The following is a 13432-nucleotide window of genomic DNA, read 5'->3' on the forward strand; positions in this document are numbered from 1 at the left end:
AAAACACATCTTGATGGGCAAACAGAAAATATTAAGAAAATGCAGTGTTTAAGTAGGGGCCTTTTCATGCAAAAATCTTTAAATATATGTCCCACGGGTTTAGATATAGAAGGATTAATTAACACCTAAATTTTAGACGTGATATTTTTAGGACAATTAAGATATTGATATACACAAATTATTAACCTCACATTTTAAGTCCTAAACCCTTTGTTTCTATAAACATTTGCTTTCCTAGTTCTTACCAGAAAAAGGGGGGGTAGTTAAGGGAAGATCAGTCTGGAATAACTAGGCGGAAGCATGTTCTGCCCTTTGAAGTAATCTCTGTGCAGTGCATTGCTGCCCTCCTTTGACTGAAATAGAAAGTAGAAAAAAGCACAGGACTGGAGAACACTGCAGAAGCATGATTTTTTAGTCCATCACATTAACTTCCAGCTACACAACTTGAAATTGATACTCATTGGAAGCTAACATGCTGTAGGCAGTTCAGTAAAAACTGACTGTTAACCAGCGACCATATTGTACCTTCTGGAAATGACTAGGAATCACATCAGGCTTTCCTAATCCTGAACTTTGAGATACCAACAAAAAGAAACAAAATCATGGATAATAAATCACTTATCAACTCACCCAGCTGAAATGATAAGTTGCCCTGCAGTGATTTGGCAGCACCTTTCATGCTGGCTTTAAAAGACCGAAGTTAGCTTTACACAGAAGCCTGCAGGGATCCTGTTAGTTTGTGCTTGTTCCTGGTGTAGTTTGATAAATGATACAGAATCCTGAGATGATTAGATTCTTTCCCTTCAGCTAGGAGGAGGAGGAGAATTCTTTTGTATTCTGCTAATCTGAATTTTTTCCCTTGTTCTGTTTTTTGTTTTTGCAGGGGGAGAACTGGTTATCATGGATGTTTGAAAAACTTGTGATCGTCATGGTTTGCTATTTCATCTTGTCTATAATAAACTCCATGGCCCAAAGCTATGCCAAACGAGTGCAACAGAAGACGTACTCTGAGGAAAAGACAAAATAAGCTGGGTAAAACCCATTGAAATGGGCTTTAGCAGACATGCAAGTGACAGGTCTTATTATATGTTAAAAATCGGCATTATTCAAAACAGGGAAACGCTTTTTAAAATCATCAGTTTTCCAGCTGTAACAAGTTTTTAATTATTTTCTTTTGAAAGTAATTCACTATTAGAGAATAACTTTCATTTACAAATGTATGTATGTTAAGGTAATGTATATACTCTTTAATTCAGTCTGAGTTGTACTTTCTCGGGTGGCACGTGGGATGCTAAACTAATGCTGAACATAAATGCTTTCCATTCAAGTTAATTCCAAACTTGATGATTTAATACTTAGCACAACTCCAGATTTCCTGATTAACTTGCAGCCTGGCCTAAACGTAACAATTTTCTTTGGAAGGATGGCTGTCATGCCTCATAATTTCAAGGTCATTGAAATGTGTGTAAATGATAGTAGACTGGGTAACATTCTTGCATGTCCCTCATGGTAATACGAGTCCATCTGAGTTCTCAGAAATGCCGTCACATCGCACATGCTCTCAGTTGGAAAAGCCGCCCTTGCCAACTTCATAATGGTGTAAGCAGAGACGGCTGATGTCAAACTGGTGCAGTTCACTTTTTTTATTCTGTGTATTTAGAATGAAGTCAAGATAAAAACTTTATAAAGTCATCTTTGATCATTCCAGAATTTCTTGTCAGTCTTTTTAAGCTGTTTCTTCCTCTCAATACCTTTGGTATACTCAGTTTCTCTTTAGTTTCTTTATTAAGCCTATGTCCATTTTATTGCATGCTTACTAATCCTTCATGTACAGTAAGCACAGAAACCTTTTGTTAATTTTTCTTGAACTTCTTGCTCAGCAGAAGGAAGTAGAAAGCATGTATTTGGCACCTTGCAGTATGGTATGATTTATTCATTTAAGGAGGATCGTTGAATAACGTTACTAATTTTTTTTATCGTATCACTCTAGGTGTTTGCTTAATGTCAGGAATATAGATTTATAGCACTCTGAGTGCTGCAGGAAAAAAGTTGGGGAAGCGTAGAAATCAGAAATTAAGACAGGTTTGATGTAAAACACAGGAATGGTAATTAATAACCATAATAAAGAAAATTAAAGTATACTTTAAAAATATCCCAATATTTATTCTCTTTTAAATACTGTTACAAATCAGTGTGTGTGAAATCAATTTGCATTGAAGGGGCAGACTTTTTCTTTTCTTAGTAAATAGGTGACCATTCCAATGCTACTGTGTATATACGACGCTTCTCTAATAGTCCCTGAACTAGTAGGAATGTAGTTTTGTTTTATCCATCAGAATATTAAAATAAGTTGACTTGTTTAATCAGACATTCTTAAATGGCGGTACATGGATCCTATTTAGGATAGAACTGGCTCAACACCTATTAAATTAGATGTCTGCCCATTAGAGTAGGGCAGCTCTCGAGCAAGGCGCAATAAACGTGCATTTTGTTCTGCCTGAATGTTCACTTGTGTTGCCTACCGTCGTGACATCTCCATGGCTGTACCATCCTGTCGGATAGCTTATCAGACTGATGTTGACTGTTGGATCTCATGGCAACAACAGTCGGTAGGCTGTCTGACATTTTGGTATCTTTCATCTGACCGTTTGCTCATCCATCTCAAATTCTGTTTTTCATTGAACATCAACAGGCATTTAAGTGTTTAAAGTTTAGAACACAAATGATTTTAAATGTAAATGTATCATAACTATTTTTCTTAGCACTCTGCATAAGAAACACCTTAAATTACATTGCAAGGTGTGTGAGATTTGTAATGTTTTTGCTTTTGTGTGCATCATACATAACTTTAAACAAACTGTAACAGTGTTACTTGAATGCATGAAGAGAATTTTATATAGACTTCTCTAAACATTGCTTCTGATCTAAAAATCTCAGTGGGACATTTTCAAAGGCACACAAAGGGCAGTTAGTTGCCCAGCTCCCATTGAAATCCAGTGGGTGTTGGAGGCCCCACTCCTGTTTGTGCGTGGAGATTTAACAAAGAACAAAATGTAGCAACAAATTCATATGACTAATTATACATTTATAAAATCATGACTATTTGCAATTTCACAGCAATGGTTTAAATCAGCCAAAACTTAAATTATGCAATTTTTGGTTAGTCATGTGTTATTTAACAGCTTTGAGGCATTTATTTTATTTTTCCCACAACATGTTTTGACTTAGGAAAACACTGTGGTTTGCCATTTGTCCCACTTTATTTAATAGCAGCTTTGTTTTGTTCAGATCTAACATCTGTCAAATATATGGGGCACTATTCTCATTTACACCAAAGCCGTTTTACACCACTCTGGCAGTGGAAAGGGCCCAAAAGAGTACATTTAATTTAGGCCTTCTTTAAGGTCCCTTCATGCTACCAGAGTGAGATGAAAGGATCTTGTGTAACTAAGATTCTGGCCCTAGATCTTTCTGTCTCACAGCATGTCTTCAGATGATTTCTCAAATACGCTTTTAGTTGCATCTTTTATCCAAAGTCTTTACAGTGACTCTGCCTAACAACCAAACAAATTGCAAGCTTTCCCCCACGTATAAATAGATGATTCTGCAAACCACATTTATATGTGTCCGTTCTGGTGAACTGTGCTGTAATTCTGAAAGCTTTCTAAAGTTCATCTTTTATCTGATATTTAGAGAATGGACTGAACAGTATACCTGCTTCTTTCTTATCAGACACTGGATGGTGATCCTTTAATACTTAATACAAGGTAAAAAATAAAGATTTCCAAATTGATGTCTTCATGTTTGCTCAAATAAAAATAATATCTCTAAGTGGTATAGTGTTTCCTTTTGTTTCATTTCAGCTGAATAGAGTCCATTGTTTTATATTTATTTAGCCTTTTCATGTTATCCTGTAAGTATGTGCTGTCCCAACACAGACATTCAGTGATAAACATGATTCAAGAACATACTTCTCAACTGCATTTGACAAATTCAAAGGAAATTCCAAAGCCTTTAACACTGTACGTGGAAATGGGGTTTGGTTTTCCAAAAAGCAAAAGATTCCCATTGTTTCTATGGTTTTCAGATGACACGGATGGAGAAAATTATCCATTTAGAGCTTATCTGAATTACATTTAATGAAGAAATACTGGTAGGTAATTTCTTAGTTGTCGGACACGTATGTGCTTTGTTACAGTACTAACGGGGTACTGTGTGCATATACTATTATCCTTCTTGCAGTGACCGGTGAAGTTTCCTTATTTTCCCTGCACTCTCATTGTTCTTATGTGCCTTGAGACTTATTTTTAATGCACATATTTTCCTTGTACCTTTGAGGAACATACAGAAATGAGCTATTGGCAGCCCTAGCAGTGGCAATTAATGTTTTGGTTTAACTGGACTTTGAAAGGGAAAACTGCAAGATGAAACGGTTACCAATCACAAGTGTAAAACGTGGCTAAATCACTAAATAACAAAGCAATTAGTCGACCTAATTATCAAGTCAGGTAGATCAGAGCTGAAATCGCAGAAAGGGTTTCAACAGATCCTCTTCTTTGATCCTGTAGGCCATGCCAAATGTCTAGACTGGCTGAGAGGATCTCAAAGAAAACCATCTGTGATAGGAATTTTACCCATGATAGGTAGAATGACCATCTGTCCTGTTTTTAAAGGGACAGTCCCATTTTTGGGGACTTTTTCTTATATAGGCGCCTATGACCTCCCTACCCCTCTGCCCCATTTTTTCACAGTTGCTATCTGGTAACCCTAATTATAGGCAAGTTCTGTACTTCCCCCTTCACCCATAAAAATAGCTGTGGAAATTGCCTGTTCCCTGTCTCACTGACTGTAGCTCTGAACCACCTGTCTTGATATGTTGCACTGTTCCTTGTTGGAATTATCATTAAAATGGCTGCCCTAGGGATTATGCAGCTGCCTAGTTCATCTTAATGGACATGTTTAACCAACATCAGATGTTCCTGAATATTATTCTATAATATCATTTCTTAATGTCCATATTGGACCTAATTTTTAAATTGGTCTCAGTCCAGCCTGAGTCTCTTTGCAAGTACAATTCATTGCAGGCACAAATAGCAGTTAGCCATCTCCCTGATTAACAGGCACAATTGAAAGTATAAATACTTATGTCTATAATTGACTACAGGTGCAAAAATAAAGGACAGTGATTATGTGTATTCCTCAGAGGCAAACAATAAAAATTGCAGGTTTCCTTGAAGCACAGAGTTAAAACTACCTTTTAATAGCAGCAATATGCTAAAAGGTTGAAATTATTCATATGCATGAGAGTAACTACTCCCAGCTCCCACAGGGATGCAGTAATAAGCAGTGTGTGAAAAGTGAAATAGAACAATAAACCAGTGTTACCTGGTAGGTTCTGATCCTCCTCACTGACAACAGACTAGCCTAGGTGGTAAGGGTTTTAATTGCCGGGACTTTGGTGGAGGGTTCCTGATAGCTTCTTCAGTAAGTTTTGAATGGGATAAACACTTTCCCTGTGATAAGACATGCTAGCACATTCAGAACCATATAACAGGCAAAGTTTTGCAGAGTCTTGCAGGCTCATTTTAAATGTGATTATGCAAAATGTATTTGAGCCTGCTGCAGTACTCTCTTCTAATGGAAGAGCTGGAGGGCACAGCATTCCAACAACGCATTTCTTCCTCTTTCACCCACTTCACTTTTTACTGTACCACACGGTTGGTGAAAATGCCCATGAAAAAGAGCTTTATTAAAGGCAACAAAACAATGCGTTTTGCTAGACTTGTTTTGGGGGATGAAGGAAGAGGATGTAATGTAGGCTGGAGTTTTCAAAGGAGCCTACGGGAGTTAGCTGCCCAACTGCCGACCTAATATTTAGGATGCTGCCCAAACACACAAACTGCTTAATCAAATCTACAGTCATACAGTGGGTCTAGCTTCATCCTCGTGCTTGTATTGTATTTCAGGTACCAATGCATGTAGTATGAAGTCAAGAGTCTGGAATAGTCTTATTGCTACATAGTCAGCAAAATGCTATTGTGTGCATTTATCAGTGTTCATTCAGACTAAACAGGCTTTTCAGCTGTGAAGTCATTCAGCCCGCTCACTGTTCGTGCTGTGACCATCTGTCAAATTGCCAGGGGCCTTGCTGCTCTAGGGTGATAGGGACTTAAGTGCTTTTCCCAAGCTCTGGCCCTGGGCTGTCCCAGGACTCCTTGCCATGTTCTGTGTAGGCCCCTGCCTCCACTGTGGAATGGGGTAACTACTAATTATGCTATTGCCTCTTCAGGTGTCTTCCCTGAGCAGTTAATTGGGCTTCAACAATTGCTCTGGAGAATAAGTGACAATAGTCAAATTCTTGCAAATGTGGACAACGTAATAGGTGTATCTGAGCAGCCCTGATCCTATGGAGGTGTCTGTATAGAATTAGCATTTCCCACAGTCAGTAATCAAAACCTGCCCACTCACATGGTATTACAAACAAAGCAACTAGGGCTGGAAAAAGGCTACTAGATCACCTACTACATTTCCCCTATTAATGCTGCATTGCCCAAATAACCTCCCCCCAGTGAAATGCTACCCTAGAACTAACCAGTACAGCTATGGGGCCGTGCTGGGAACCTGGGTTATATTCCCATTTCTGCCACCATTTCTGCCAACTCTGACCTGAGTTAAGTTGCTCTCTCTGTGCCAAAAACCATTCCATCTGTCATTCTCAGCCTTTCCCTTCCTCTGGGTCCTATTACTGAAGATATTTGCATAAAAACAGCCTCTTGGTTTCAGAGGCTTGTTTCCTGCTGCTTATTCCTCATCTAAGTCCTACTGACCTCTGCTTGCGACATCACCACTGGTTGCTATGGAACTTATTTTATATGTTGCATAAGAGGGACTCCAGGTGGGGAAATGAGCACCAGGAAGATGAATTCTAAAGAAATCCAGAGCCAGTTTATTACTCGGAGCTTCACCTAAAAAGGTCAATGGGGGCGGGGTGGGGGAGAAAGGGGGCGCGCTTATCTAAACAGCCTTGCTTAGAATCAGCATTCGTTGGCGCAGCAGGTGATCTTTAATCTGGTACCTCCCTTAAGCATTTTATATAGGGCTGAACTGCCTGTGTAATTACCGTATATACACACGCTACATTGACTATTGACCAACAGAGTTGCTGTGCTCGGGAGTTAGAAGACGGCGACTATTGCCCACAAATGGCTGCAGCATTTTTAAGGGAAACCATAGTGTGAAAATTTCCCAGGTCCTTTTATGGAGGCCTACTTTAGTTCTGGTTCTGGGAAGGGTGTTAGCCGCAGGTGAAGCTTCAAGAGCGGCTACATGAAAACTGGAATTGCTTAGCTTTCAGTCATTGTTCAATGGGCCAAATCCCTGCAGTTCATACTTGAGCAAAACTCTCAGTGACCTACAGTGGCAGTTTTGCCTGGAGTAAGGACTTCAGGATTTGACTCAAGATTGATAAAAGCCCCTGGCTTTCTTGGTGGAGGGAGATCTTACAATCTGTATCTCAGCACTTATTTTTGTTGTGCAGAAGTCCATAATGCTTTGCACTTGCCAGGTGTTTGCTCAGTAATGACCAAGTGCTCTGCAAAGGTGAGTATTACTCCCTGCTTTACAAATGGGGAAATTTAAGACACAATGAGGGTCAATGAGTTGTCCAACTTTATATACCAGTAACAGGTCTACAACCTGGGCTTCCCAAGTCACAGTCTTGTGCTGCTTCTCTTCTTTCCCGCTCCCCCCCAATCATTTCTTTCCGTAAGATGGTGATAGAGATACTGACCTCCTTTGTAAAGTGCTTGGAGATCTACAGATGAGAAGAGCTAGGTATTATGTTACATGAACCATAATTTCATTTTTTTCCCTGGGATTATAACTGTTTTTTCCTTTGGTTTTCCTGGTATTATTATTTTCTGTTGTGTACTTCGCTCTCCTAGGCCCCAATCCTGTCTGAGCAGACCCTTGGCTCAGTGACCTCTGCCTGGATGGAGCCCTTTTGATCTCAGCATGGCTCAGCTCAGGCCCAGGAGTCTACCTGTGTGGAAGTAAGATTGGGGCCATCATTTGTAATGTCATCAGAATATCACCAGACCATTCAAAATACAGCAGTAGACCTTGGATCAAATTCTTTTTATATACAACAATGCTCTGAAATGAAAATACTAGATTGGTGGAGGGAAATACCAGGCATTGTACGTGACAGAACTCAGTGGAAATATTCAGACTTAGCAGGTGCAGAAGAATCAGATATTTCCTCTTAGGATAAGGGTGTTTAGTTTGAATTTACATTCATCAATTGCATATATTAGCATTCTGGTTTTTCACCTAAATCCAGTAAAGAAACGAGAAGTTGTTACCTTACGCTGTTGAACTAATGAGTAATATAGTCACTTTCTAGATAATGTAGCAGTTACAACATAGGCAGAACTACAAACTTGAACTCCTCAGAGAGTGGGAAAAACCCACTGGTTTTTCCCTTGCAAGTTGCAAGATACAAATGACAATGACAGTCCAGCAATGAGTGATGTTACGTGTAACTTGGCTGTTTATTCTTGAGCTCAGATACTGTACTGACCGGTTTGGAGAGCTCTGAACTATTGCCCAAGTCTCACCATGCTTACTGAGAGTGTTATAACAATTCTGCAGCTGCCTTTGCCAAACACAAAATACAAAGAGTCAGTATTTTATTACACCTTTTGCAGTGTGTGGGAGAAGGGCTGCTTTCCACTTTGCTCCTCTGGCGGTGTTCTGCTTACATGCTCCACAAAACGATCTATTACGTATTGAAGTTTGCTGTGCAAAAGATCAAATTAAATCATGTCATCTGACCACAATTACACCATTCTCAAGCAGATGAAGTGTGTTTTTCTGAATCTGTGTATAAACACTAAGTTGTGCATGTAATCTAATATGTATAAAGAAATATTCAGAGGAGACCACAAAATAGAATTTATACCCTTAAATGCACAAATAATACACCAATAGAATAGAGTTTGTGTTTCCTGTTGCATGTAAATATGGAACAAAATCTCTTGAAGAGTAAGTGAGGTTTAAACAAGAAACTGTCAGTGTCTGGTGTGTGATGATTTAAAACAGCTTTCTGCTGTATTTTGTATTTTTGAATCATTAACTTGTTTGTTCTTCTAGTTAATTCTACCACTCATCCAAGTCAGTATCTTATACACAACGAATTTTAGGTTAGAGGAGGGCCAAGAAACCTTTATCACTTTCTTTCCTGCTGTCTGTTTATATCTTGTGATACAACTTAACTTTCCTTTTTTTTTTTTTTTTGAACAGACCTATTCCTGCAACCCGAACTCACATGAATGGTCCCATTGACTTAAATGGAACTCCTCCTGTGAGTAAGCCCCACTTGAATAAGGTTTAGAAGATCAAGCAGCATTTTGAACTAGGTGTCCGTACAACCGCCTGTGGTTTTGTTTTACGTTAATTACTCTCTCTAAGGGAGGAATTGCTGTCTAGAATCCCTCAGCTTTGACAGGACTATGGAGTTAAGTTCAGGCTACGTGACACTGAGGTAATGCTGCGATACCTATTGCCATCACAAGGTTGCCTGTGTCTCCTGTTTCATTAAACTGGGTCAGAGTTTCTGTAAACTCTGACTATCTCAGATCCTATTTTCATCATTTACCCTTTCCTCCATGTAACAGGCTGACAGTGCTTGCTTGAAATACCACACCCTTTTTGCAGCTATTTAGCCTGCTGGGGAAGGGTTAAATGAGCTGTGCTGACTCACTAAACGGGGTGACTCATTACTCCACCCAGATATAGAGGAAATGGCTGTCTAGAGAGAGAAGATTATAAAACCAGAAGGGGCTATTGTGATAATCTAATCTGATCTACAGCTGCAGTGCTGGACTGAGCCATGGGGGGCATGTAGGCAGAGCGAACCTGGAATAGGAATCTGAGGAGCAGCCAAATCCGGAAAGGAGTCTTACACTGAACTTTGTTGTATGGCTAAGGCTGGGTGTGGACTGTGCTTTGAGAGCAGTTTGGGAAAGGCACCAGCTCATGCTCAATTTCTTTAATATATTTATATGTCAAAAATCAGTTCCATGTATTATCTCAAATCTGGCTTTTACGCTGTATTGCAATAACTAGCTGATTTTTACATCCAGACCTTGACTTACGGATTCCAGATGATTTCTTGTTAACTTTGGACAGAAAGTTTTTAAAGTGGTATCCAAAACTCACGGACCTCTCTAGAACACAGACTTGTGAGTGCGCTTTCTTTCACGGATTTGATGCCTGGTTTCATACGACTTCTTCCATCTACACTGGATTTTATAAAAACAAATACTCAAACTCCTTGTATCAGAGTTTCATTAGCTGATTGTAGCACATCACTTCCTTCTTCCTGGTTAACTAATTGCTCTCCTTAATCCTGAACTGCTTTCACTAAGTTATCCTTTGCATTCAAGACCCAGCACAATCAAGTTGTGCAGACTACACCTTCTGCAATACTCAGCTATGCAGGTTCTCTTGTGGATGAATGTATACCGATATCCAGGTAGATTACGTCCATAGGCTTCAATGGTTTGTCACTCCCTCAAACAATTTCATTCTTTTATCTCTGCTTTTAACAGGTGAACTTTTGGTGCTGCCGAAAAGCACCAGACTGGTGGGACCAAAGTAAAGTTCCCTTATTCACCAAACAGGTCAGCAACATTCAACCTCAACAGAAGCTACCTTCTGCCAACCAATCAGTCTGCCTTAACATTCATGTGGAGGGACCCTGGGCAAATGAGTAGTGCAGGCATTATGCTCCATTCCTTGGCCTCTTTCCATTAGACCTATAGTAATAGTGTTATCTCTGGTAGTTTCTGCATTGTGGATATTTGTCCATGACTCCTAGAGTGAGGCCTTCAGTTAATCAGCTTGTGGGGACTGCTGAATCAAGCCACTTATTTTATTTTATTACGTTAAGGTTAAAGGCCCCCATCCAAGACTCTGGCTTACCCTACATAATTTTCACAGTAAAATAAAAAAGGGGACTGCTGAGGCTGCTTGACTAATATAATTTCAAACAATAAACAAATCACAAGTCATCCAGCTCCTCTAACTCTCAGCCCACCCTTCCCCAAGGCCCTGGGAAAATAGAGGGACCATGAAGCATGCCAGGAAAGTAGGTCCACTTTGGAATGGGACAAGGCACCATCCCTGCTAAAGAACAGCCTGAGAGGAAGTAGCCTAGAGATGAAACAGGATCCCAACCAATTAATCTCTTGTGCTAAGCAATGAAAATAATCGTGACTGCTGGTGCAAAAGCTGACACTTCCATTCTCCCCTCACATTTTTCTCACGGCCTCAAGGCCATTTTTGCTGGCATGAAACTTGTTTTCTGAACATTCATTATTTTGGTCACTGGGTGCCATCCCATCATATTACTGCAAAGAGCTGGGTTCCTTACTGGAACTGGCAATATTTTGCCCTGAATCCTATTTGTGTGCAAGTTTATGCAGGCATCCTCATAAAGCAAAGATTAATAGGTGGGTTCTGCTCTGCCTTTGAGCTACTGAATCTGTCCTCTTTGTTTTTCAGTCATCGCTGATTCGCTGTAATGGGAGCTCTACCTTTCTACCTCTATTTGGAATTGCCTGCTTTTTTCCCAGCACTGAAATCAGACCTTAGATGGCTGTTAAACTTCCTGATTCTAGCAACAATCTCTTAATTTTGAAATTGAAAAATGGTCATGTCAAATACACCATTCCACAGACAAAATGCATCAGTGATGTCCAGGCTCGGAATAATAAGCAGGCAGAAGAGACACAAAGGGAGGACAGTCATGCCGTAAGGAATATCTGCTTACTTGTTGATGTAGCAGTAACAGACCTCTCTCTGATTCCAAGGAGGTTTATCTGGTAAAGTTTTTATCTTGTTTCGCCATGTTCTCTAGAACTGTAGATGGGTTCATGTGTTCCTGGAGCTTTCAGTCTTCAGACATCGAATTTCTTGGTTACCTACTGTCAGCTCTGACAGGGGAACTGCTACTTTTCCTGATACTTCAGCAGTGCTCTTTTAAAATACTGAGGCAAAAGAATTCCTACTATGTTGCTAACAACAAGAGGGGAAAAAATTCCCCTCTCTGTATTGTCTTTTCCTGACCCTTTGTTCCTTGAATAGTTTGTGGTGTTTATCTTAACCTCTTGTGCAATCTTGCCTTCTGAAAAAGTTCCAGTCTCTTGAGTAAAAATAAGCAAGTGAGAAACTTTCAAGAAGCGTTTAAAAACAAAACAAACCCACCAAACAAACCTTCTTATTCAAGTTATTAACCCAGCAGCTAGGAAAGAACAAAGTCATTTTTACAGAGAAGTATTTTTCTTTATCAAGAAATTCTAATTTAAAAATCCCCAAAACAACTTAGAAAAAATCAGTGTAAAACAAATATTGGCCTCTAAGCTTGTTTCAAGAACATGCTTGGCTATTAGAATGATTGGTGTCTTTTCATTGACGTCAGGGGGAGTTGAATGGGCCTTAATGCAGGAACCAGAGTGGCTGAAGACTGACTAAGAAAAGGCAAGTGAGAGAGGATGAGTTAGACTGGATTCCTTGCTAGGTCTCTGGAGGAAAGATGCTATGATGCAATGTTGTGACATAGAATCATAGAATATCAGGGTTGGAAGGGACCTCAGGAGGTCATCTAGTCCAACCCCCTGCTCAAAGCAGGACCAATCCCCAATTTTTGCCCCAGATCCCTAAATGGCCCCCTCAAGGATTGAACTCACAACCCTGGGTTTAGCAGGCCACATCTCTTGGACAGCAAAAAATGTAAGTGCATTAGTGTGAGAACAGGAGCAGTAGGTTTACTATGCAACAACAAATCCCTGGGCTGCTGTCCTAGGAAATTAGCTGTAAAATTCCCTAAATCCAGATATGAAACTCTAGCATGAATATTGTTTTCAGAGCTAGTTTTAGTGCATAACAGAAAGGTATTAAGATCAGTCTCCAAATTCTCTCTTAGTTCACACAAAATAAGGGGTGAGCCTCATAGGCTTTATGTTGTCAACAGTCAGCAGAATTTTCTCCTTTAGTGGGAAGGGGCCCGGGAAAGACATGACTGTCTTCCCATGTTTGCCAGAATCATTTGGAGCTTGGCCTGAAACTGCTAACATTGGTTCAACAATTAGCTGTCGTGATACACTCAAACAGTAGTGAATTAGCCCCAGTACTGGTTCAATCTCATAACAATCCGTTACACTTACTCAACCCTCAGCAAGAAGACTCATGAGCTCTACCAGTTCCTCCTTCCTGACAGGCCAGAACTACCAGAACAGCTGCTCCCAGGGACCTCAGTGCTCCTGTTCCCAGCCTAAACTGAAGAATGCAGAGGTGTAAACCAGCGAAGGCAGTAAGGGGAAATAGGATGACAGCAGGCACTTTGCAAGTTAATCTATGGCCCAGGTGA

At 40.0% G+C, this 13432-nt stretch overlaps 1 protein-coding gene and 1 long non-coding RNA gene across 12 annotated transcripts in view; one reads left to right on the plus strand and one right to left on the minus strand.

Annotated features, from left to right (window-relative positions):
* VMP1 (vacuole membrane protein 1) overlaps positions 1 to 3835 on the plus strand; it is an 88721-nt gene extending 84886 nt beyond the window's left edge. For all 11 annotated transcript variants that reach the window (XM_073315210.1, XM_073315206.1, XM_073315211.1 and 8 more), the window contains one exon: positions 884 to 3835. In XM_073315210.1, the coding sequence (XP_073171311.1) occupies positions 884 to 1027 (144 nt within the window). In that variant the 3' untranslated portion in view covers positions 1028 to 3835. The remainder of the gene's footprint in view (positions 1 to 883) is intronic.
* Positions 3127 to 12741, minus strand: LOC140899542 (uncharacterized). Its single transcript, XR_012155378.1, has 3 exons — positions 11837 to 12741; positions 8700 to 8799; positions 3127 to 8041 (listed from the first exon to the last, which is right to left on the minus strand). It is a non-coding gene; the product is annotated as an uncharacterized lncRNA (long non-coding RNA).
* Between the last annotated feature and the right edge of the window lie 691 nt (positions 12742 to 13432).

This window comes from Lepidochelys kempii, chromosome 17 (assembly GCF_965140265.1).
Source record: "Lepidochelys kempii isolate rLepKem1 chromosome 17, rLepKem1.hap2, whole genome shotgun sequence".
NCBI classification, from domain to species: domain Eukaryota; kingdom Metazoa; phylum Chordata; order Testudines; family Cheloniidae; genus Lepidochelys; species Lepidochelys kempii.